The 24,932-nt window shown below is 39.3% G+C and overlaps 2 protein-coding genes and 1 pseudogene across 2 annotated transcripts; 1 reads left to right on the top strand and 2 right to left on the bottom strand.

The window, feature by feature from the left end:
* Positions 1-2,632: 2,632 nt before the first annotated feature.
* LOC115749120 lies at positions 2,633-8,094 on the bottom strand (annotated as a pseudogene).
* A 3,363-nt stretch (positions 8,095-11,457) lies between these two features.
* LOC115749095 (glucan endo-1,3-beta-glucosidase 13-like) lies at positions 11,458-15,877 on the top strand. Its single transcript, XM_030685784.2, has 4 exons — positions 11,458-11,984; positions 13,545-14,819; positions 15,178-15,208; positions 15,307-15,877. Exons 1-4 carry the CDS (start codon positions 11,930-11,932, stop codon positions 15,446-15,448), a joined length of 1,503 nt encoding a protein of 500 aa, XP_030541644.1. The 5' UTR covers positions 11,458-11,929; the 3' UTR covers positions 15,449-15,877.
* Positions 15,878-16,626: 749 nt separating this feature from the next.
* Positions 16,627-18,697, bottom strand: LOC115749097 (profilin-2). Its single transcript, XM_030685786.2, has 3 exons — positions 18,295-18,697; positions 17,479-17,616; positions 16,627-16,982 (listed from the first exon to the last, which is right to left on the bottom strand). Exons 1-3 carry the CDS (start codon positions 18,421-18,423, stop codon positions 16,848-16,850), a joined length of 402 nt encoding a protein of 133 aa, XP_030541646.1. The 5' UTR covers positions 18,424-18,697; the 3' UTR covers positions 16,627-16,847.
* Positions 18,698-24,932: the final 6,235 nt, after the last annotated feature.

Here is a 24,932-nt window from a genome sequence, read left to right as displayed (position 1 = left end):
ACGGCATAAAAGTTGCACGACATCGATCTCAACTTGATCGAATATTGACAACCCTTACAGAGCACCGGTTGTACAGCACCGATGCCGTACCCTAAACCGGCAGCTCATTTTTTATCCTTTTGCGGGGTTTCGATCCTGTCGTTGCCTATTCCCGTCGAGTTTGGGCCGGACTTGAAAACCACGTGACATTGATGGGATTACAGGGAGGGACGATCATCGTGGAACCCAACCGGTCCCAACTTCGTCAATCGCCTAATTTTGTTCTCAAATAATCCAACTCCATCGGAGTCATTATAGGCTGAATTATGTAATAATTTGTATTTTTCAAACTAGGCATAAATTTATTGACTTTTATTTAATTTACTCATACCCAAAAAAATTCAACCAATTCCTCCTCTCTGTCTCTCGGTCAAAAAACAACTATCCAAAGTGAAGTCATATATAGGAAGCACCGACACTCTCTGGAGGCCTTCATGTCGTGTCGTGTCCGATACTCTACGATATATGACAGACACGTGATCGACACTTTAGATATGTCGGCAACACGCGAATCCAGTATTCTGACACATACATGATCAATTTTAAGCATTTTCAATAAATTATGGGTCAAAATGTAAATTCATCAAAAATATATATGTTTAACTCATATATCTTGCCACCAAAAAATCAATATACGCGATCGGAAAAAAAAAACTAATAGTGACTGATATTTTTATATATACATGAATATACAAAAATATATATTTAATATATTATGTGTTTCAATTTATCGGAATTCTCTATTTTCTAAAAAATAATCGGCATGTCGTGTCGTGTGGTGTATACTTTATGCATGATGCTTGGACAGCGGCGGATATGGAGGGCGACGATCTGGACGGTGGGACATAACCGACGGCTCAAACGCAGACGACGTGCTCGAGCACGTGACCTCAAAATCTTCTTCCATACGTTTCTTCGTTTTGTCGTTCCAAAAGACGCATAAATTTATGAAATTATTGTTTAAACCGGACACGAAGGAAGTTGTCACCGACCGGACCTCCCCACGTGTGCCAGATATGTCGCGTGGAATTTATTTTTTCCCTTTCTTTTAAAGTAAGGGGAAAAAAAAAAAAAGACGTGGCAGCTTGGAAAAAGGGTGATTAGATACTAGATAGTTGTTCAAGACACTAATTGATAGGTAAATTGATTAATTAATCATCTAGACAGCTCCACAATGCTGGCGCATATTTTCATAATTATGGCGCAATCAATGTAATGAAAGTTGATTTTATTTGTTTAGGATGAGGTGGGGATGCGAAAAGAGGTTGTTTCATTGCGGGTCTTTTTCGAGCTTTTGCGGAGCTAATATGGAGCTAATTAATCAATCAACTAATTAATCTCGAGATGTCGATTTGATTTGTTCAGGATGAGGTCGTGATGCAAAAGAGACTCTTTCATATTCGTCGTTTTTGAGCTTTCCTAAAGCTAATCTGGAGCTAATTAATTATTAATTGATTAAATTTCGAATGTGAAAATTCGTTTGTTTAGGACGAGGTGGTGATGCAAAAGGGGTTATTTCATATTGGTCTTTTTCGAGCTTTTGCAAAGCTAATTTGGAGCTAATTAATTAGTTTTTTTTTTCTTTTGGTCAGAGGAGCTAAGTAATTAGTCAATGGATCGTGGAATGTCGATTTTATTTGTTAAGGATGAGGTGGTGATGCAAATGAGACTATTTCACATCGGGTCAGTTCAAGCTTTGGCAAAGCTAATTTGGAGAAATTAATTCGACTAATTAATCAAAATTTTGGAATTTCAAAAAAAAAATTGTTTGGGATGAGGTGAAATCATAGCTTCGGTCCTCCAGCCCGGCCGAGTCGGGCCAAGCTTCGAGTGAAAATTTTTTTACCGGGCCAAACACGAAATCTACCACTACAATATGATTTGCAAGGTCAAAGTGGATCGAACAGGTTCACCGAGTGGACTGGGCTTGGGTAAGTCTTGCGCGAATCCCGGGCTTCATTTTGGGGCTTGATAGAGAGATGTTTGGTCCCATATCGGGCTTCACGCGTACGGCCCAGGAGAAGTTCCCAAGGTCGATCGAGCCGATTCGAGTCGAGCCGACACCAATTCGTTACTCGAGGCTCAACTCGAACAAAGCTCGATCGCCGAAGCCGCGCGCGGTCTAAAGATTGGTCGAACATAAATTATTTTCACTGTTCGCAAAACATGAAGACATAAATCGTTATCCATAGTGGAAATTTTTTTTATTGATCTAATTATAGAAAAGCTGCCATTTTGAGGAAAATATTTTCATGAAACAAACGGAGCCTTGATGTGCAAACTTGCACGAGGACACGAGCAGGAAAATTAGGATGGATTCTAAACCTATATAGGAATGTCAATTTAGTAATGAACTGTTCAATTTCGACAATCATATCTAGTTTTGTCTGTCAATTTGCATATGAAAATGCCGAAGCGGCGCTCCAGTTATCGCTCACCATCCGAGGTGAAAAAACTCCCGTTCGTCCCGGGACTCGTGTGTTTCTTCACGACTCACGAGGTTCTCGTCCCGGAACTTGGGCTTATAGATCGACTCCCCCGCCGGTCCCCTTCCTGGAGGTGAAGCCGCCGCCTTGGCATAGGAACCTCCAGATCACGCGGTGGAACATCGACCCCTCGAGGTAGAGCGGCTTCCTATTGCGGCCGACGCCCTTTCACCGGTGTAGAGCAACAGGAAGTTCACGGCGGTGCACGGGGCAGTGTCCGTGAAGAAGACTATTATAAGGACCACACAAAATCTGCACAGAAAATATAAAAAGCGAAAAAAGAAATAAAATAAAAAGGGAAATTCGACGAATTTTGTCTAATTATTCTTGAAACGAGAACTATAATAATAATAACATGCACTTGCTCTTCCGTTTTTATAACTCAAACAAAAATCCTGCACATTTTGACTAGTTACATCAGAATGCCAATCAATCAAATGCATCGACGCTTTAGCATCTGAGGTGGGACAACTCCATGCATTCATGTTTGCATGTTTCGAGACCTAAAGTCCCTTCATTTTTCTCCAAATCGACGCAAACCGCTCATGCATTTTCAGCATTTCCTTAACTTCTTTCAAGTGACGACCAGAATCCCTTGCTATCCGCATGATTCTTGATTCATTCATCATCTTTGGATTTGAACCGTCTAGCCCTAGAGCAAATTGAACTTGTTTATTCAGGCAAGGATTTGAATTTAAAGCCTTCCCGCAGCCATAAGACAGAATAATAAACACTTAATTAAACTATGTATTACAGCATGACTTGCCTTCGTTTGTCATCGAGTCCATCATGGTCATATATCTTTTCATCTTCGCCTGGATTTCTCTCCCTTGACCCTTGGGCATCAATTCAGAACTGAACCCCTATAACATGGAAATAAACTTGATTCAAGAGAACCAAACCATTAGCCTAGATCATGGACTGATCTTGCTTGTACATTGTCATGCATGCATGCACGCATGCTGAGTATTCACTTCGCACGAATCTCAAAATAAAAGCATGGGATGATAGGATAAAGCATCATATCCAATGATGGAATAAATACAAGCCAGGCCCGTTGGATCCATGTTAAGAATGTTCTCATAATGTTCATGCATAATTCTCAAGGTAACGTTCCTTGAGAAAGCATTTGTAGAAGCTCAGGCTGTTGATCTTTAGTCACCACTCCATGTTGGGAATAACATTAACTAAGAAAGAACAACTAAAACGAACAAAATCATAACAAAAACCTGCCTCAAAATCGCAGGTTTGAGCTGTTTTGAAGAGTTAGGCTCGAACTCAGATTAGGTTAACTTGTTGCCTGCCTTGATTCAAGCCCCAATACTTCACACAAGCACACCATACAAGAAAAACCACTCAAACGAAATGAAAGTATGTAAACATTCAACGTTTCGGGAAATAAACTCACGCATCACAAACGCATCATGAAGTAGCCTACATGTAAGACCCATACTCAGAAAACGCAGACTTGGCTTCTCGCGAAGGGTAAAAAACCCGCCGTTTCGAATCTCATGGGGATGAAAGACAGCGAAAAGACGGTGGGAAATGCTCCTTTAGGTCTCTCAAACTCTCTTTCGCTCTAAAACTCAATCATCACACCACACGAACTCCCCATTTTCCTTCCCGACCAGCTTTTTCTGAGTTTTCTCACTTGATTTTTTCTTTGTTTTCTCGAAAACCAGCCGTCTCCCTCTCTCTCATTTGTGTGTTCTTGAACCAAGAAGGGATTTTTGGAGTGGTGTCCTTCTTGAGGTCTAGTGGGGCTATCCTAGGGCTTTTATAGGCTTGTTAGGGCACCCTAGTGTTTTCATGGAGCTCCTAGGATCGATCTAATAGCCTACATTCACTTTTGCTAACCATGAAAGGTTTAGGTTGGCCCGTAACCTATGATGTGTCATTTGAGATTGCCATGATTTTTTTGGCTCAATTAGGTCATCAATTCCTATGATTTTGGGGAAAACTATGATGCTAATTGATTTTTTTTTTAAAGTGACCAAAAATTAAATTTAAAATAAAATTATTGACTATTTTTCTAGATTTTTCTGACCTCATTTGGTATTTTTCTCAAATTTTGGCCATTTTTAAATGAAAAGAAATTTCAAAAATACCGAAAAATATTTTTTGGTCAAAATTGGTTTTTTAGGCTTGGCCAAGGATTTCAAAGTCGATTTTTAAATTTTGTAATTTTTTTTAATTTAACTATTTTTATAAAAATTAAAATGATCATCACGAGAGCTTATGGGTTTTACTCGAAGATATGGAAAGAGATGTTTTCATGTCAGCAACAGAAGCCCAAGCTCATGGGATTGTTGATCTTGTAGCGAAAAAGAATACCAGTAAGTTTATGCAAATAGCCGATTTGAGATTTTCTCCTCTTACTTATTACCGGATTTTATAATATTCTATTCATCTATTAAATAGAGAAGTAACTCATAATCATTCGGTTAGTATTGAGGGGCATGGCACTAACACTCAACTCAAACAAACTATTCAAGATCAGATGAGCAAAGGAAAGATACATGTTGAAAATGATGAGGCATCTATGAGCGAACGGTTAGGCAAGACTACGACGCCCGGGTAAACATCGGCTTAAAAGGTTTAGGACTAAATTAACACCATTAAAAGATTTAGAACTAAATTGGCAATAGATTTAAGATTTTTCTAACACTTTTCCTGCAACGTGAAAAGTTTTGTTGTAGTTAGAGAGGAGACTTTTGTTCTAGATGACACTCTACCACTGAGTTATATCTTTTCCCTGCTCCCATCAACAAAGCGTCCTGTAGCACATTCGAGCTCTACGGTACCCAAACTCCATATATCACTGCTACAAAAGGCTTGACATCAAACACTTCAAACTGATCCATATGTTCTCCAGTACCTATAGATGATAGGACTTTCTGTTGCTGCGACGCTACACATGCAAACAAATAAACTCAGACCAAAGGAACATCCAAAAGTATCATAAGTTTAAGTAACCTTTGACGGGTAAACTTATCCATCCTGGATTCCCAACTAGATTTCTTTTCTTTTCTATAGAGAATATTTCACCTTCGATCCCATGAAAACTTTCAATTACAACAAGTATAAATGTTTCTGACGTATATTAACATAACCCACAAAGTATGTAGTTCTAACAGTTAGAATCCAACGAAGAATATAACCAGTAATACTCATTCCTGAGCTATAATTCAGAATAGGATCATAGCCTCCGCGGTTGAAAGAAACACACACACATACACAAAACATGTACATGCAAGCTAGCAGCAATCTACTCCGAAGACTCACATTGCAACCGTTTGCAAACATTTTGTACATGAATCCACTCCAGTACCCATTCAAATGCTAGATAACTTCTTTAATGGTGGCAACTGTGAAGAGGGAAAATATGGAAAATGAAATGCTTTGTCTCTTGATTTAACCAAAATAACACTTACGCACTAAGAGCACCACCACCCTTTGCATGGCCATCCATCTTAGTCAAAATCACAGCCCCAACATGAACACTTTGCTTGAATGCCTGTGCTTGATAATATGCAGCTTGACCAATGCTACTGTCCATAACAAATACAACGAGATCCGGTTTCTGCAGCATACCACGCAACACGTTAAAATCTTAACGAAGCAGATATCCAATTGAAAATGCCCAAAAGGATCATATGCTACCGTTGCTTGACTCATTTCTTCAAAAAGAGCAGCCTGCTTGTGATGCGCACTTGTGTCAACAATTATGAGATCACAATTCTCCTTTTTAAATGTTTCCACACCTTCAACAGCAATTTTCCCAGGATTTGATTCTGTGTAACTGTCACGAAACTTGTATCATTTGATGGCCAAGAAATTGTATCGAAACATGACGGTCCTAAATGCTCAATTCTGTGAGCCCACTCGTGAGTAAATGAAGGATAAACTAATCAAACATGCGAAATAATTTTATGCATGATGAAAAAATGTGCACTTGGAGACCTTAACTTTAACTTTTACGGAATCTGACAGTCCTACTCATTTTGATTGAGGAACTAGGCGTCTGCATACAGGAGCAGATCAAAATGCAATAATGCACGAAAGGAAGTACCTTCCATAAGATGGAATTTCAGCTTTAGAGGCATTCTGCTTCAACTGATCAAAGGCGCCAGCTCTAAAAGTATCAGCAAAGACGAGCTGGCTTCCAACCTTTCTTTTGGTGAAAATATGCATACTTGGTACACATCGTGGTCTTACCCGTTCCTGTAATAATAATGCATACTTGAAAATTCTATATACACATCAAAGCATAAGCAGTGTACAAAGCCGCAAAACAAAGTGCGACCACTTGAAGAGAATGCATGGATGCAACAAAGCATAATCCATATCCCAAGTGACAAAATTCACGAGCATAAACTCAAGTTAAAGGAGATATTTAATCACCTTGTAAACCGACAAACAGAATGACACTTGTGTTTCTTTTCTTAGGAGTATAGGAAGGCTTCCCCGTATCCAACATGTGGCATGTGTCATCAAATATGGCCTGAAACAAGAGTAGCCACGCGGGAACCAAAGAGTGCCAGTGACACATATGCCCTTAAATTGTGACCAAACAGATCAAATAACACAATATACACATCTCCGGGATATTCCACCTATCCCCAAAACAGAGAATTTTATCTGGAATAGAGCTATGCTGAAAGCAAAGATTATACGGGCACTAAAAAAAACAAGTAGCATTTGCAGTCACATTAATGTCTTGATGAGCTAAAGTTCTTCCATACGAGATGCCACCCGAAGGAACACATTATATTTTATCTCTCACATAGCAAATCAAAATTAACTACAAACCTAGAAAAGAAAATAGGACGTTTCCTAATTAACGCTTCATATCAAGGCACATTTTCAGAATGAGCGCCTATCAAATTGGAGTCCAAAATCTAAAACACCGTCCAACTTGACAAATTCCAGTCATACGAAGAAATAAGAGTAATGCATTCCAACTTCAATCAAAGAAAACTTAATTGCGATTGCTGATTCACAAGTGGAATCTTCTAATAACACCGAGCTCACAGCCTGCTGTCCAACACAGGCATACCAATAACTCATATGGATGAATCAACTTCCGACGCATCGAATCCAAGACAAGCTTCTACATAAACTTGAGCAAATTATATGCAATTATTCAGCAAAAATTCATCAAAAGCTCAGACGAATCCACGGACATCTTATAGATAAATCAACCAATAGAAAAACACGAATTCCCAAAAAGGAAAAAACACGTACCTGCTGGATGATCCTGCGCTTGTTGTGCCCGGCGGCAAGATCGTCGACGTTGACGATGCCGCTGCATTTTGATCTGCATGTTGCAGACGACGTCCTGGACATGGACGTCGGCGTCGAGGAGGGCCCGGTTGATCTCGCGGAGGCACTGAACCTTCTCGTCCATGATCGTCGCCTTGCTCAACTGCCCTATCGCGCGGGTTATAGTCCCGCCTAACTGTTCCAACACCATCTTCGCTCGCGCAGCCGACGAAGGAGACGAACACGAAGCCGATGGTGATGAAGAATCAGAGACTCCAGGGCCGAGGATTCGACAGAGGAATGGCGATCGAGAGTTTCTGGTCTTTCACGTACTCCTTTCCAGACTTAAAACGAGAGTGCAATTTGAATCCTGAACTTCTTTCGGAACGTGTAATCAGCGTATCATTAACAATCAAATCTTTCCATTTAAATTCATTTCACTTGACTAAACAAAGATAATGATCTGACTTTTTTCTTTTTATTTTTTCTCCATACTACGTTACGTGGACGTAGATAAAACATTAAAAAAAAAGAGAGGCAAAAACATCTACGTTCTGATTCAAATCTAACTTTTTTTAATTTAGTTAGTATTTAAATTAATTTAAGAATATACACGAAATTAAAAATTAAATAAAAAAGAGGAGGAGTGTAAATCAAGCGGTGAGGGTGCGGTGAGAGTCGATCGGGATCGTTGAGCCCCGACTAGTGGCCGACGACCACGGGCGACGGCAAGCGAGGGTCACCGGCACTCGCCTAGGTTTGGCTAGTACCTGACAACCTCGACCAATCCTCGTTGCACCCTCGCCAGCCCTATGCGGCGATGGTGGATGGTAGCGGCAATGGTCCTGCAAGTCCTCATCCAATCTAGCCTTCATTTTTTTTAAATATATTTGTTAATATTTAAATAATATTTAAAATTAAAAAGTCAAATTTAGATTTTTTTTTTTTTGTCGGAACGAACATCTTCATTTCATATAAAAAGAGAAGCACATAACTTCAAGACAAATATGCCAATCCGACAAAGCAAGTAAAACAAGAAAATCTAAAAAGTTAATCAACTTGATACCGCTTACAAGGATTGACATATTCCCCAAAGACGGATCCGTAGTAGCATCAAAGCTCATACGGCAGCCGATCACCAAATCTCGCATTATTTTCAGTGATGGGCACACGCCGATGAATTCTTTTCCATTAACTACGATTTTGTCAAAATGATGTAGTTTTGGCTTTGTCTTATATATTTTTGCCACGTCAATGCCAATTATGGTAGGGAAAATAATAAAAAAAGTCGTGTTAGCGTTTTCAATTAGCCAAATTAGATAGAGTTATTTATACTAATTTGATAAGTTTGAGGTGAACTTTTTAAAAGTTCTATGACTCAATTTCACTTTCGTGACAAATTTTAGCACTTCCATTTAACTTATATACATGTGATAAATTTACTTAAAACTATTTTTTGACCACAAAAAATTTCAAACTGTTATACATGTGATAAATTTACTCAAAATTATATTTTTTACCACAAAAAAACTCAAATTGATAGACATGTGATAAATTTGCCACAATTTTTTTACCGCAAACAAACCTCAAATTAGTACGCCTATGATAAATTTATTCCTAATAAACCTAAACTAGCACGCTTACGATAAATTTACCCTCGCTTAGTTTTCTTTAAGTTTTACCGTCAAATTACTTAGTCGGATAACATGTAGCAATTGACAGGTGTAATAGTTTCAGAAGTTTACCTTATGTATGTTACGGATATATCAGTTTGGGATTTATTGTGTTGTTAATCCAATTTAACGACTAACGGAAGATAAATTTGTCGCAGGTGTATTAGTTTGAGATTTTTCGTAATATTAACTCAATTTAACGAAAATTAATTGAGGATAAATTTATCATAAGTGTACTAGTTTGGAATTTTTGATAATAAAAAAAATAGTTTAGGATAATTTGTCATATGTACACCCATTTAAAATTTTTTTGTAGTAAAAAAAATCGTTTGAGATAAATATGTCACGGTTGTAACAGTATAGGATTTTTCATGATAAAAAATAATTTTTGGTAAATTTTATATATATATATATATATATATATACCAGTTTAAGATCTTTCGTAAAAACTAAATAATTTTTAATAAATTTATCATAAATATATTAATTTAAAAAATTTCGCGATATTAACCTTAAAAAAATTTAGAAAAATCTCAAAATCACGTGGTTTTTGTGATAGTTCTTCTAGTCGTGCCGCGTATTAAAATAACCGGTGATGATTTGACCACCGTGTCAACACATTTAAGGACATATCAGATGGACGGCCCACATTAGAAATTTACAAAAATATTTAGGGTCCAATCGGCTTTCATATAATAAATGTGGGTTTGATTCGGATAATTTCTCCAAAACACGAGTCTTTTACCTGCGGGCAAGATTTCCCAAAACAACCGGCCGGGATGTTGGATCATCTATTGATTGGAGATCAAATCACCGCCGTTGAAGATTGTACTTTTTTTTTTTTGTCACTAAAGATAGATGGTGGCTTCTTTTTTTTTTCCTGTCGGGAGAATTTTTTTTTTTTTAAAGGAGATGGTTACCTTTTTTTTTTTTTTGTCGAAAGATGGTTACTTGAATGGCCCTAACAAATGTGAAAATTTCTTTATGAACAGTCCAACATGTGTTTTGAGGATGAGAGGTAAGGGTGGAATAAAATAACAAAACAACGACAAGAAAAATACATGGATCGTCTCCAACAACAACAACAAAAGTTGTCGGGGCCAGATTTAGACTGAATCTAAAAAAATTTGAGTTTTTTTTTTTGTAAAAAAAGGGAAAAATAGAAAATAAATTTAAAATTCAGATTTTTTTTTAGGAAATTAGACTTTCTTTTGGAAGCAAAAAATGAGTGCAAATGCAATGCAGCCTGTGCCGGGAGAAGAATGTCTCTATTTTTTTTTATTAGTTTTGTACGCGAAATAAGTGCTTTTCTGTTAAATCAAAAAGTATATTTTCTCCTATGATTACTTTACGGGGGATTGATTGGGATATCATTTTTTGGATTTTTGTTTACGCGAAATCAATTGTTCAATACAAGCCAGGCTCGATTTCAAGAAGAAAATAACGCAAACGGTTCCCGAATTTTTATATATTATTGTCCCTGAATTATAAATAAATGTTCAATGCAGTTTCTTTTATTTGCTCAAACGACAAATCAAACGTTATTTGATGATGTGATTTATTATATGTTAAGTTGTATTTAAAAAAATGAAGAGTCAAGAGTTAAGATGTCACGCAGGTTATTAAATCGTGATTTGAAATGGATATCCTGCTTGGTTTGAAATGAATATCTTGCTTGAATAATATATGTATAACTTTTTCGTTGTTCACTATTCAAGCTTAAAAGATGAAAAGATGAATTGGCAAATTCCGTTCATCAAGTGATTGGAACAAAAGATATTAAATATCTTCATATAAATTAAGAATTAAATTTAATTATTTATTAATAATTTAGAAATTATATTGAACGAATTAAAAGTATAGTGCATGTTAAATCGAAATTTGAAAGCTATTTGTGTTATTTTTCGTTTTTCCCATTCCAAATTCCGAAACGACAGACATGCCAAAAAGCAGGGGGCGTACCCGAGGCGCTTCCGATTCAAATCCAATTAATAAAACCATCTGAAGTCCGAACCCTCTCAGCCTTCCCGTACGTCCAATACACAGTAGCCACTGTCTGTCTGCAACTCTCTGACACATACGCAGCATCCCTTCCTCCATATTTACGGAAACTGCCACGCCAACGATCAGAAGCGACGCGAGCAACTGACCAAAAAACGCAGCTCGCTTTACGATTTACGATTTACGATTTACGCTGCGCAGGCTCGCACTCGTCATCTCTCGCTCCAGTACAGCACAGTGTGGAGTCAAAGACTCTTGACTCACGAGCTCTGCATCTAAAGACCAAAGCTTTTATCTTTCCTCCAGAGAGAGAGAGAGAGAGAGAGAGACGCAGTTCTCAAGAAGGGGAGAACGTTGAGAACAGCATTTTGCTGAAGTGGGTCTCAGGAATAAAGCGAGAGGCTTCTCAAGAATTCTCACAGAGACAGAGATAGAGAGAGAGACAGACAGACAGACAGAGCACAAATGGGAAGACGGTTCAGGCTCATCTTTGCCACTTCGCAGTTGCTTATGCTTCTGGGTTTGTCTTTCTTCTTGAGTCTTGAGTCTTGATTCTTTTTCTTCTTCCTCTATCTTCAACGGATTCGCTTTTTCTACAGCTGTCCTTGTGATCGATACATGTACTGTTTTGTAGTTTCTTCGCTTTGCTTATCTGCAGTATCGATCTTTCTATCTCCTGCCATTTTCTAAACCATTTGAAGGCTTGAAAAGTGAAGAGAGTCACCACTATCTTGGACCTCATTTGGGTAGCTTTTAGCTTGTCTGCATTCTGCTCTTGAAGTCGCTCAAGTTTGCATTTTTTTTTTCCTCTCGTCTTGATACACTTTGTGTTTGGGGGCGTACGATGCGTGCACGGTCTCTCTCACCACTCAAAATGATGGCTTGGTTTCGTCAAACTTCGTCGTGACGTGTGCTCTGGGACATTCACTTGATCTATTCTCTTGCCCTCAATTACTTGCTCTAATCAGTGTTGATGCTATGCTCTGCATTAATGTTTATGGTAAGTAGGCAGACTCTCATTCTCTCGGACAGCTAGAAAGTCAATTATTTACTTAGCTGACCCACATAATAGATTGCATAGAATCTCATGTGGTCCAAGCTACCTCCCTCTGAGAGAGAGAAAAGCACTGGCTCATGGACTAAGTGCATTTCTTGAATATGACATGCATGGGCAAATTTTGTGGAAGAAAGGTGAAAAAATTATTTAGTAGCATCTGCAGATAACTAGATTTTGTCTGCTCATGCGCACACTGTGTTTTGGGAGAAACTAGGGATTTACAGATATAGAAGCCCTTGAGGAGTACTTCTGGCAAGGCACTGATTGATAATGTGATGGACAAAGTGGTCTAAATATTTGACTGGAAATGGTAGTCTGGCATTGTTCGAACATAGCTGCCAAACCCTAGAATAAGAGCAATGCTAGGTATACCGTATACTGGGACTGATCCATAAAATTGGTATATTAAGTAAGTGGCAGACTGGAAATGGGCATTTGAAGGAGCTTATTGTATTCAACAGGCAATAACAATTTGCTACATCACTCCTTACCAAAAAAAAAAAAAAAAACAATTTGCTACATCACTTAGTAGAACGATTTTTAAAACTGATCTTCGTTTACTTAGCATTTCTCCGAAAACAAAGCCTCAAGTTTTTCTATTGGAGAGGGGTGCTAAAAAATGAGTCTTGCAGTAGTGTGTGGAATGTTTTCTGTAAGAGAAGTGCCAAAGAGAGTACAGAGAAAGTATAATAGTATACGTATCTTGCACCCTCATGTTAGCCAATTGGTCTCCCCGTTTATTCAAGCTAATGATTAGTCAGTAGAGGATTTCTCTACTATGCATTAGACAAGAGTTAAGTTGATTTCCATTGAAGTTCTTATGGTAACTTGATCTTCTGAATGGTTGGTTGAAGTAGATCAACCATTTCTCAAGTATACTCAAACATGATCCTCATACCTTGTCAAATTTATAGTGCATGACATGTCTGACTATCGTCAGATGTTTATAACACTTGATATCTTTTGGCCAATTCCTGACACTTAATTTGGACGAGTAACTTAGACCCTTTTTCCTCGCGGCAGACCTGTGCAGAGGAAGCACTATCGGAATATGCTATGGTAGAAATGCGGATGACCTCCCGACAGCTGACAAAGTCGCACAATTGGTTCAGCTTCACAACATCAAGTACCTCAGGATTTACGACTCTAACATTCAGGTTCTCAAGGCCTTTGCAAACACAGGAGTAGAGCTCATCATAGGTATTCCAAACTCAGACCTATTGCCGTTCTCTCAGTTCCAATCAAATGCCGACACTTGGCTGAAGAACAGCATTCTCCCATATTATCCTACCACGAAGATCACGTACATCACTGTCGGTGCCGAGGCAACAGAAAGTTCCAGCAATGTCACTGCCCTCGTGGTACCAGCGATGCAAAACATCTTTACAGCCTTGAGAAAAGTCGGTCTACACAAAAGAATCAAAGTCTCCACGACCCATTCTCTCGGAGTTCTATCGAGATCTTTTCCGCCTTCAGCGGGTGCTTTTAGTAGTAACTACGCATCTTTCTTGAAACCCCTTCTGATATTTCTTGCTGAGAACCAATCTCCTTTCATGATCAACATCTATCCTTACTATGCCTATCGAGATTCGCCAAACAATGTCTCTCTAGACTATGCCTTGTTTGAGTCGTCCTCAGAAGTGATTGATCCAAACACCGGGTTGCTCTACACTAGCATGTTCGATGCCCAGATCGATGCTCTTTACTTTGCCCTCATGGCTTTGAACTTCCGGACCATCAAAATCATGGTCACTGAAACAGGATGGCCATCTAAAGGTTCTGCTAAAGAAACTGCTGCAACTCCAGATAATGCTCAGATTTACAATACAAACTTGATCCGTCACGTGATTAATAACACAGGCACTCCTGCGAAGCCCGGTGAAGAGTTGGATGTGTATATCTTTTCGCTTTTCAATGAAAACAGGAAGCCTGGTTTGGATTCTGAGAGGAACTGGGGGCTATTTTATCCTGATGAGACGAGTGTGTACAATTTGGACTTCACTGGACGAGGCTCTGTGGATGTGATAACTGGAGCTAATATCACCAGTTCTAATGGAACTACATGGTGCATCGCTTCGTCTAATGCATCGGATATGGACTTGAAGAATGCCCTAGACTGGGCCTGTGGACCAGGAAATGTGGACTGTTCTGCGATTCAACCCAGCCAACCGTGTTATGAGCCGGACACCTTGGTTTCTCATGCCTCGTTTGCCTTCAACAGTTACTATCAGCAAAATAGCGCTACAGATGTTGCTTGTAGCTTTGGAGGGGCAGGGTTAAAAGTCGACAAGAACCCAAGTATATCTCTTCTTTGTCACCCATTAGAGCATAATCTCTATTCCTGCTTCTTTATGTTCATCTATGCTGGACTTTAAGCGACCTCTATGTGATTTGAGTTGGCCAAAGAGGCGTTCTGGGATAATAACACAAGAACATTTAACACAACCAGTTGTTGAACTTCCATGTTGTAAACCTGATATTAAGAGAAGTTATCATTTTTCGTCCTAACAAGCATGTTAGTTTTCTCTCAACGATGATCATACCTGATTTAGGATGCTAGTGCAACTTAGCTTCTAATTTCAAACGTTTTCTCTGGTTATCTAATTGAGTTTCCGGCAATGCTAATTGGAGCTTTCGGCTGCTTCTTGTGTATCAGGTTATGACAAGTGCATTTATATGACTGCCGGGTAAATATCCGTATGCAATTACAGTTCCCTAACATTTTAAGCTCGATAATCCTTGCACCAATGCTTGATTTCCTTGTCCTTTGTTAAACTCAATGCAGGAGCAACAAAACCGCTACAAGCAATGCTACGGCCATTTCTTCACATTCTTCCTCCCAGGCAGGTGAAGTCCATATCTTGGCATTAAGCTACACTATTATGCCATTTTTCCTGTTATTTATTTTGATCACCGGCAATGTGTAAAGAATCATGGGGAACCCCGCAAAAGAGGCCGTGACAAGAATGTGGAAATTTAAATGGATGTATCCGTGCGAGAAAAAGAATTACCATTTTTGTTATTCATCTGTCCAAATGATTGTAGTCTGTTGAATGAAATTATCAGGGGGCTGAGTTTTGCAGTATCATGTTAATAGAGGTAGGTTCAGGAAATCCTGTCTTCATGGATATTTACGTGTACAAAATGGCCCAAGCTGGATCTTCTTTGTTAGGATTTTGGTGGACCGTCTAGTAGTCATTTGTAATTGTAAAAGTGAAAGGGGCTGCGGTGGCCAACCCGTGCAAGTGATGCTAGCCGCAAAATGTTTACACTCAAGAAGGTTTAAAGGATTTTGTCCTGTGTCTTGGATTTAACTGAAGCAAGTCGCAAAATGTGAGAACTGAAAGGTTTGGAGGAGATTGTTCCCTGTCTTATGTCGAGGCTCTCGAGAGGTAAACAGCGGTTTGTCGTTGGATCATTCTTGGGTTATCGGACGATTGTCTTAAAAGAAGACCATTTGAAAATTTCATGTGAAAATTTCATGTTTTGCCGATTTCTTCTATCGTTAACTGATTATTCTATTTTCAATGTGGACCAAATGTTGATTTTCCCAATGTACTCTCTTAATGGGAAAAATGAAGTACATGATAATGAGGATATGTTGAGTTGTATATCTGAAAAAGATGGCAGAATCATAGTAGAAAAAGAGAGATGACTGGGGATTCCTACTCAAAATGGCAGAGTTGCAGTGGGGAGGAAATAATGTATGCTCGACTGTTGACATGATGAAGTGCTCGAGTCTGAATTCTGAAGGGCTGATAGTTACAAGAGTACTTGATTTAAATTGAGCCGGCATGTACAAATCGATAGAAGAAATCAGGAGTATGATCATTTTTACATGTCATTGCAATTGCTTCCGTTTGTTTGGAGTCTAGAGTCCTAGGACCAAAAGTCATTATGCACAAACATGTCGATGACTTTGTTTTGGAGGAGTGTTCTAATCCCACCGAGACGGAGAGAGGAACGAATTGCCAATGAAATTGCTAGACCTGACAGAGCTAGTCGAATAGAGGCGATTCATGTCTCGAGTTCGACAAACATGAGCATCAAACACATTCAACACATAGTCAAAACTTGAAATCTATTGCCAGCACCATAAACCCCAAAGAGGAAAAGGTCGATACATTATATGAAGTATCGTCGTATGCAAAAAATCAAGGTAAATAATAAGCAAATGACACCCGGGGAACGAAATACCTTACAACCACATGGTTATTTCACGCAACTTGTCGATCCAGGATGCGCAAACTCGGATGCAGAAGATGAGCCAAAAAAGAAAAGCTAGACCGCGGACAGGGATACGGATAGATGGAGTTGAGCAGAGGCCTACAGGCCCTGATCGATCAGATAATCTCCGAGCCTCTCGACAATCATATTGCACTGTCCTGGAGTCACCGGTTCCTCGTAGACCCCGAATACTAGTGCTTGCCCTGTCTTCTTGATTGTAATGCCTCCAGATCCCTGCGTATCAGAATGCCCTTAAGTAACATAATAGATGTGAGAAAGCCATTTCAACCTCTCCAAAACAGTTTCAGGACTGAAAAAACATGAACACCTTGAGATAAATTGAAAGATCTGGGGCGTGCTGCAAGAACAAATTTACCCTTCTGATCCATACGTACAACCCCACAGGACAAGCTAGCCCAGTAACGCAGTTTTTACATGTTTAATCCTTAAATCCACTGAATAAACTGAAGGAAGGAATTGGACTTGCGAAGGCTTGACAAACACCAACAAAAGAGGCTCGAGAAATCCCCTGGAGCACCCCCAAGGAGAAGAAATGCAAGATCCTAGGAAGTACTTGTCTTGACAAATGAAGGTCAAATTAACTAACCGACTTACTAAGATTCAAATCCGAGCTCTCTCGATCAAGTTAACAATCCGCGATGTCACTCGCTCTTCGAAAAGGGGGAAAAAAGATTGAAAGATGCGATACGACGAACAATTATTACTTCACCTTCTTTCCGCGAATGACAACACCGGGCTCCCCCTGAATAACCATGTACTTGTTGCCACCAAGATACAGGCCTGTCGGGGCAAGATGACCTGGTTCCTCAAAATCTTTCAGAATACCAGCAATTTCTGGAGCCTTGAACTGGTAGGGGAAACAAAATGCCAGAAATGCTTGGATCAGTTCGACAATAGTAATAATAATTTGAAAAGAGCGACGGTTAAATGACATCAGAGAATGAATCATCGTTATGAAATCCATGACGAACACACAACGGTATAAAAATTTCAACTTTTCGAGAATCTGGCATCCAAGTAAAAGAGAAGATCGTGCTCTTGTGGCCAAGATCCTTCAGAATCGAAATGAGTAATGGATCCACATCTAGGCATTGCTCGTCTAGTTTCAAGCAATCAAGCAGCTCACGCGAGCTCCTTACGCTAGCTCCGTTGGAGAGCAAGGCGGGAATCTCATTTCGGTTCCTCATCATCAAAAGGTTGACGCAATGCGGCAGATTCGTAGCGTTCAGAACGAGTCGACGCAGATTGATCTAATCGTGACAATGCAGATCGTTCGTTCGCCCGCACGAACGTCGATAGAGCGACTGATGATGTGACATCGTCGCGAGGCGATCGGATCGGTCCCCCCGGGGACGGAAGACACAGAAAATTTCAAAGAAAAACCGCGGGAAAGAAGCCGCGAGAGATCCGATACGATCCGATCCGATCAAAGCCCTCCAGTTAAACCAAGCACACAAAAGCGCGAGCCAATGCATGCAGATGGAGAGAGAGAGAGAGAGAGAGAGAGAGAGAGAGAGAGAGAGACCTGGGGGAAAGTGGAGCTCTGAGCCCAGACGCTGCCGTCGTGGCCGACGATGGCGGCGGCGGAGAGGTGCTGGCCCTGGCCGTCGATGTCGCACATGAGGTGATCGTCCACGTAGGTTTGCCACGACATGGTGTGAGCGCGCGTGCGTCGTCGCTTCTCAAATCTCACTCTCCAGAGAAACAGATTTCAGCTTCACTCTCGTCTTCGATTCGGTGGAAGTGGCGGGGGGGGAAGAGCTTCGGGCTTTGAATTTGCAGAGAGCTAGAGATAGAAAGAGAGCGAGAAGGGGATCTGAGTGGCGTGGCATTGATGCTCTCTCCACCGTCCGTTCGGGCGGCGATTTCTCGCGTCCCGCCCTTGATGTTCGGACCTTGGAGGGAGGACCCTCCATTTCTCTTTTCCCTTTCTCTCTCTCCCCTCTTCAAATTGTCTTTAATTAGGTCAATCACTTTTTTTAGTTAGGCTTTTTTTTCACTAGACTCAGATTAATATTTTTACCTATATTCACTTTTAATGGAACATGATTTCCCTCTAATTATGATTTACGTGTGACTAATAGATACTTAGACGACAAAATTATTCAGGAATATGCATTAAATGCTCGGATCGGGTATTGAATTCTCGCCCGTTAAGTTTCGCGTTGTCGAGTGTCGTTTTCAATTATCTTCCTAGAAACTATTTCCAAGGAGTCCTAATGAGATCACCTCTTAGTAAATTATATACACTCCAATGTCACATGCCACCCCCTCAAAACAAGCACCGGTGAAAAATTAGAGGAAGCATGTTTTCCACAAAATAAGATAGACGAAAATTGAACATGGAAAATGGTAACTTGTTTTGTGTATAGTAACGAAATAAGCACAGCTTGTAAAGTTTGATTTTATAGCGACTACTTTTACATACGCGTCGCATACGCATCTAAATTCAAAGTAATTATTTGTGGAGAATATAGGTAGATATAAATGTCTTCTCGACCGATGAAGAAGAGTTACATATACACATTTCTCAGGTTAAACTCCGTTTCTCCTCTAGACAATAGGAAAGGTGAATCTAATCCTCAATGGTTGATGCGATAGCATCGGAATATTTTCAGCTCGGGAATTAAAGGTTGTCCATTTAAATTTCAATGGCCACGTACGAGCTGCCTGGTTAAGGCCGAGTTTAACTTGTTCATAGGGCTTGCATGGCGTTTTATGGGCCTCTAAATAGTCAGGTCTCCACGTCTGTGCCCCTAGATTATAGTAAAAGGAAAATGGAAAATCCATTCCTTTATCTTATTTTTTTCTGAGCAATTAATTGAAAAGATTTATTTCATGTTGGATTGCTCCTCCAAGCATTCTAAGGACAAGAATGAGCCCATGAAACAAACCCACCCACTAACCGGCCCAAAGACAAAAGGCTGGTCGATTTGAACTTGTGGGCATCTCTTTTTTTTACCTCGATGATCGAATAGATTCAACCCATATTTATTTATTGAGTACTTATTAGGGTTAATATCACGAAAAATCTTAAACTGATATACTTATAATAAATTTACCAAAAACTATTTTTTTAACCACAAAAAATTCTAAACTGGTATACATGTGAAAAATTTACCCCAAACTATTTTTTCGATGGCTAAAAACCCAAAACCGGTATATCCGTGATAAATTTACCCTAAACTAATTATTTTGACGATCAAAAATCGTAAACCGGTACACGTGTGACAAATTTATTCTTCGTTAGTTTCCGTTAAATTGGATTAATACCACGAAAAATCTCAAATTGATACAATAGAGGATAAAAATCCCAAACGTGTACATCCGGCTTGACAATAAAAGTAAACGAAAACTAACAAAGGATAAATTTGTTACAAGTATACCGATTTAGGTAAATTCGTCAAAAGTGTACTAGTTTATGATTTTTGGTGGTCAAAAAAATAATTTGGGATAATTTTGCTAAATGTGTACCGGTTTATGATTTTTCGTAGTATTAATCCTATTTCTTATGCATTTTGTGTAATTGTAAAATACCAAGAGAAAACAAAACTCGCTATGATACATAGAAAATTTTTCAGTCTATCCTTCCAAAAAAAAAAAAGAAGGAAATACCATAAATAATCGAACATTTCTTCCTTTTCATTTCTGTCACAAATCTTTGTTCTTTATTGATGCGAATACTTAAGCGGGAGAATTTGTTTTGCTGGAACAAAACTAGGTGCGCTATAGCAACCTTTGTCAAGTCTAAATAATGCCGACAACCAAATCTGCATGTTTAGCAATATCAACCTCGACATCCTCGATGCCTTATGTCGTTCGGGGGGGTACGAGGTAGACCATGCGTTCGCGCTCCAGCAGTAAGCGTAAGTGGCCTTAACTACAGACAAGTGAATTTGAACCGCGAGAAACTAGTACGTGATGCCCCGATTTTACCATCCAAAAAGCTACTATAGCTATGAAAAGTGCACGGGATACAACTATAGGGTAAGGAGAAGCTCCTTCGAGGAGATGTTCCCTGTCTGTTCCGACATAAAGAAAAAAGCCGAACGAAATCCATTGCCCAAGACCCCATTTGAAATGACTGATTTACGGCAAGTCTCGTGACTCCGAGGGCCCCCCCCAGAAAGCTCCATTCAATTCTTTTGCTACCAGGGTAACAAATCGGCCCCGAAAGAGAAGAATCGTATAGGTTCGTTAACGAGTGTTTTCGAGATAATTGTTAAGCAGATTAAATACAAAATAATTCGATTTTCAAAGTATGATCATGCATAACATAAAGTAGCCGGTGTATTGAAAAGATAATTGATTATGTAAATGCCCTTAATCAATCGTGAGATTAATTGCCTGTTATAGGCCATAAGAAAATAAATAACAAACAATCAAAAATTATTATGGGGTCCACTCATTTAAAAATTTGTAAACATGCTTTGAGTTGACTTGAACGCTCAAAAAATTCGTTGGATAGGCGGATTCACATCTTTCTTGGAAGAGAAGCAATTTGCTCAGCTTTATATCTATCTCATGGTGTCATTTCTAATGCATTTGTTGGGTAGGCTCGCACATATTAAGTACATTTTATACATGTATCATAAATCTTTACTGAATGTGACATCGAATCAGAATCTATAAGTTTTTTAATATCATCAATTTTCGATTACAATATGCCATTAATCTCAATCATTCAGAAACCGTCGTGCTAGCAAAGCACTATTGAAAATTATGAAGTTTCCTTATTTAGTTGCTCGGTAGGTATTTCGAGAATATTGGCTAACCATGCCCTAATTATTCACTAGAGGGACCAAACCAAAAGCCTTTGCTCCTGAAGAAAACATCGACTTGGGGGGGAAGGGGGCCAGTCAATGAGGACATCTATGATTCTTTTTACCTAAACCATCATCATTACATTGACATGCTTTTGTGGGGGGTCCTTCCCTACTCCATTATTAATCGAGCAGGTTTAACTACCATCAATTCTAGGTTTTCTCTTTGGTATAATTAGCATCATAATTAGGGGAATTGTAGGATCCACGTTCATGAGGTTCGGGGAGGGGCTTGTGAGCATCAAAAGTAGTTAGATCTTAATCACAACAAAGGAGTGAAGTTGCCCCCACCGTAAAAGCCATGCCTTTTTAGCAAACTTCGTGGTCATGTCATGCTGGCGTTTGCTTGACTAAGCAGTCATGTCTTGTCATCCAAATCATTAGTAAACGTGACATATAGAACAAGACTTTGATTAAATTCTTTTGTGTGTGTGTGTGTGTGTTTGGTTGTGTGTGTGTGTGTGGGAGAGGGGGGGACCAATTAATGATTCTATAAATCCTGTGTATCATGTTAACATTACATTTATGTGGTTGGCCATTGTAGATCAGATGATAATCTTGATGTACATCGAGGTGTTGTTCTGTACACGACGCATGAGAGACAGCGCAAGCTGGGGCGATATCCACGCTTGAGCCAGCATTTACACCTACCTCTCCATTCATCATTATAATTTGCGATAAGGTCCGCGCCATATTAATACATACGCTCAAGTTAGGAGAGAGAGAGAGAGAGAGTATGTCAACTTCGTCTTCACATAATATCAATAAATTATCGGAGAAATTTGAGAGTTTCACATAATTTTAACAAATTATTTTCGCAAAAAATTGAGGGGGGGTGTTGGGATTCAAACCCTTATATGTGCTCCGAAACAATACCAAACGGATTGTTTATCCCAAAAACTTAAGCGGCTAAGAAATGAGCCAGCAACCATATACTTATGGCAAAGATTTAAAGCATGATGGTTCATACGATTCCTATCAAACTGTTCAAGGACGAGTCAATTGTCATCTCCATGGAAACCCTCGTGAGGGAAGAAAGGTCACGTCACAACACCTGTAGAACAGAAGAGAGAACGGCCACGAACAGAAACGCTTTCGCTCCACGGGAGAAACCGAGAGAGATGTTCCCGATCGGCTCTTGAATTGGGTCCACATAGAATATCATGCTTGGTGAGCCAAAAGTGATAAAAACATAATGGTAAAAAGTTGAAAAATACATCAAAATATCATTAAAAAATTATCTATTGTTGAAAATAAATGCGAAAGCGAACACGTAACACAAGAATTTACGTGGTTCGATCAAGATGATCTACGTCTACGGGCGAGGCAAAACGAAATTCCACTATGATCAAAGAGAGTACATATTACAAAAGTCGGTCTTATCGATCGAACAAAAAACACACGGCTCACTCGTCTCTCACATAAAGAAAATCCTCAATACCAATCGAAAAGAAATCCTAGCCGCAATATAAAATAGATCCCAAAAAACTTTTCTCGAGGGCGTTGCCCCCGAACCCCCACGCAAATCTGTTCGCACCGCAAAGGAGATTTGTTCGTTTATTCCGAGTTAGGCCTCTCGGCCCAATTCTCCGCGTCACGAACCGAATCTCAATTTTTCCTCCACTTTTTGGGCAGCACAAAAATAAGTCGGATTGGGTGATAAACTGGACCGGGTACATAAAATTCAAGACATATTTAACATCTATGTTAATGCCAATTGGCATCTGCATCGGCAAGTTCAGAATTGAATTGACAAAAATATAATATATTTAAAATTTTTTGGACGATTTTTCGCCTGAATTATGTCCACACAGAGACACAAGCGGATATCGAAACGGATCTATGAATTTCTTTTTCCATTTGGACGTACTTGGGGTTCTTTGATTGACGTTTGCTCTTGCTAACGTTATAGAGACGACAGGAGAATATGTGATGTTTGTGTTGGTCGCGACCCGCCAAAGAACAGGGTCTCGTTGTCTGTGGATGGGATGATAATAAATGCGAGAGCCAACTACACATTGATACGACGTTTTGTGCCATTCAATTTGACCTTAAAAAGGAGCTACGACTGAAGGGTGGGAAGATTTTGTACAAGTGTATATCTTCTAATGGAGGGAAAATTAAGAGAAAAGAGTAGAAGTTAAAAATATAATTTTTAGGGTTTAGGGTACTTGATTACTTCAATTAGAGAGATCAAACTCACAAATAATTATATCATTTATGTCTTAAAGAGGTTTTGATGTGACTTCTCGATTATCTTTAGCTTGAACTGTATAATATCGATAGAACATCTCGATGTGCAATTAGGACTTAACCTAGAAAACAAAGTGCGACTTGCATTTGTCATTATGACAAATGTGAAAAAGAGCCCAAGCAATAAATTTATCCGTTGATTCTTCACTAACCTAGATTGAGCTAAGGCGGGAAATTCGTCGCCTCCCCTATTTCTCTCTCGTTCTCTCCAAGTCGACGGTCACCGTCACCGACAACTGATAAAAACAATGCTCACCAATCCTTTCCAATGACTAGCAGTCCGTGTTGTTCATTTCCTTTTGTGCTCATCCCCGCAACGTCGTGAACATGTTGGCAGTAGGCTTGTCCAAGCTAAATATGCTTGATTTTGATAATAGGCAGAAACCTACCTTTTCGATTTACCCCTTACATGAATAATTAGTGAAAGCAATAGATGCACAATGAGTATAGCGCCATCACTACGCGAATCCTTCCTCGGCGTATTTGCTGAAAATCTACTCATGTACACCCATGAAAACTAGAAGCCGACAGCATTAGATTCTTGTAATAGTTGGAAAAACCTTAGACAAGACGATTTCCCCTTTGGGGTTTCCAAGGGCCAAGGCAGAAATTTGTTTTATTTGGTTGCAATTAATGGGTTGCATTCTCTCTTAATATTCAAGAGGGTGTCATGTACTTTTTCATTAAATCCAAATTAGAAACTCCATTAATGGAGATCTCTCGAAAGTTTTAAAACCTCAATAAATTATTGTTCGCACAGCTCATGTCTCTCACCAAAATCATATATTCATGAATTGTCCCCCCTATGATACCGACCCACGTAACGTAGCAATTCAACAAAAGACTCAAAAGGCATCGATGCATGCTTTTTGTACGAGACGGTTGGGTGGATATCGAACACGCTCGGATCATAGAGAATTCAGACCCCACAATTTGTAAATATAGCAATAAAATAAAGAATTAAATTAGTTGATAAATAAAGTGGGTTGGAGACCATAGTGTCTTCATGGTAAATTTGATGCCGTGAAGGCAAAGGATAAGGTCAGAAAAGTGAACAGCAAAAGGTTGCAACTTTACGATAATCATG

This window comes from Rhodamnia argentea, chromosome 4 (genome assembly GCF_020921035.1).
Source record: "Rhodamnia argentea isolate NSW1041297 chromosome 4, ASM2092103v1, whole genome shotgun sequence".
NCBI classification, from domain to species: Eukaryota; Viridiplantae; Streptophyta; class Magnoliopsida; order Myrtales; family Myrtaceae; genus Rhodamnia; species Rhodamnia argentea.
Note: the sequence above shows the minus strand (reverse complement) of the source record. Positions and strands in the feature narration are given on the sequence as shown.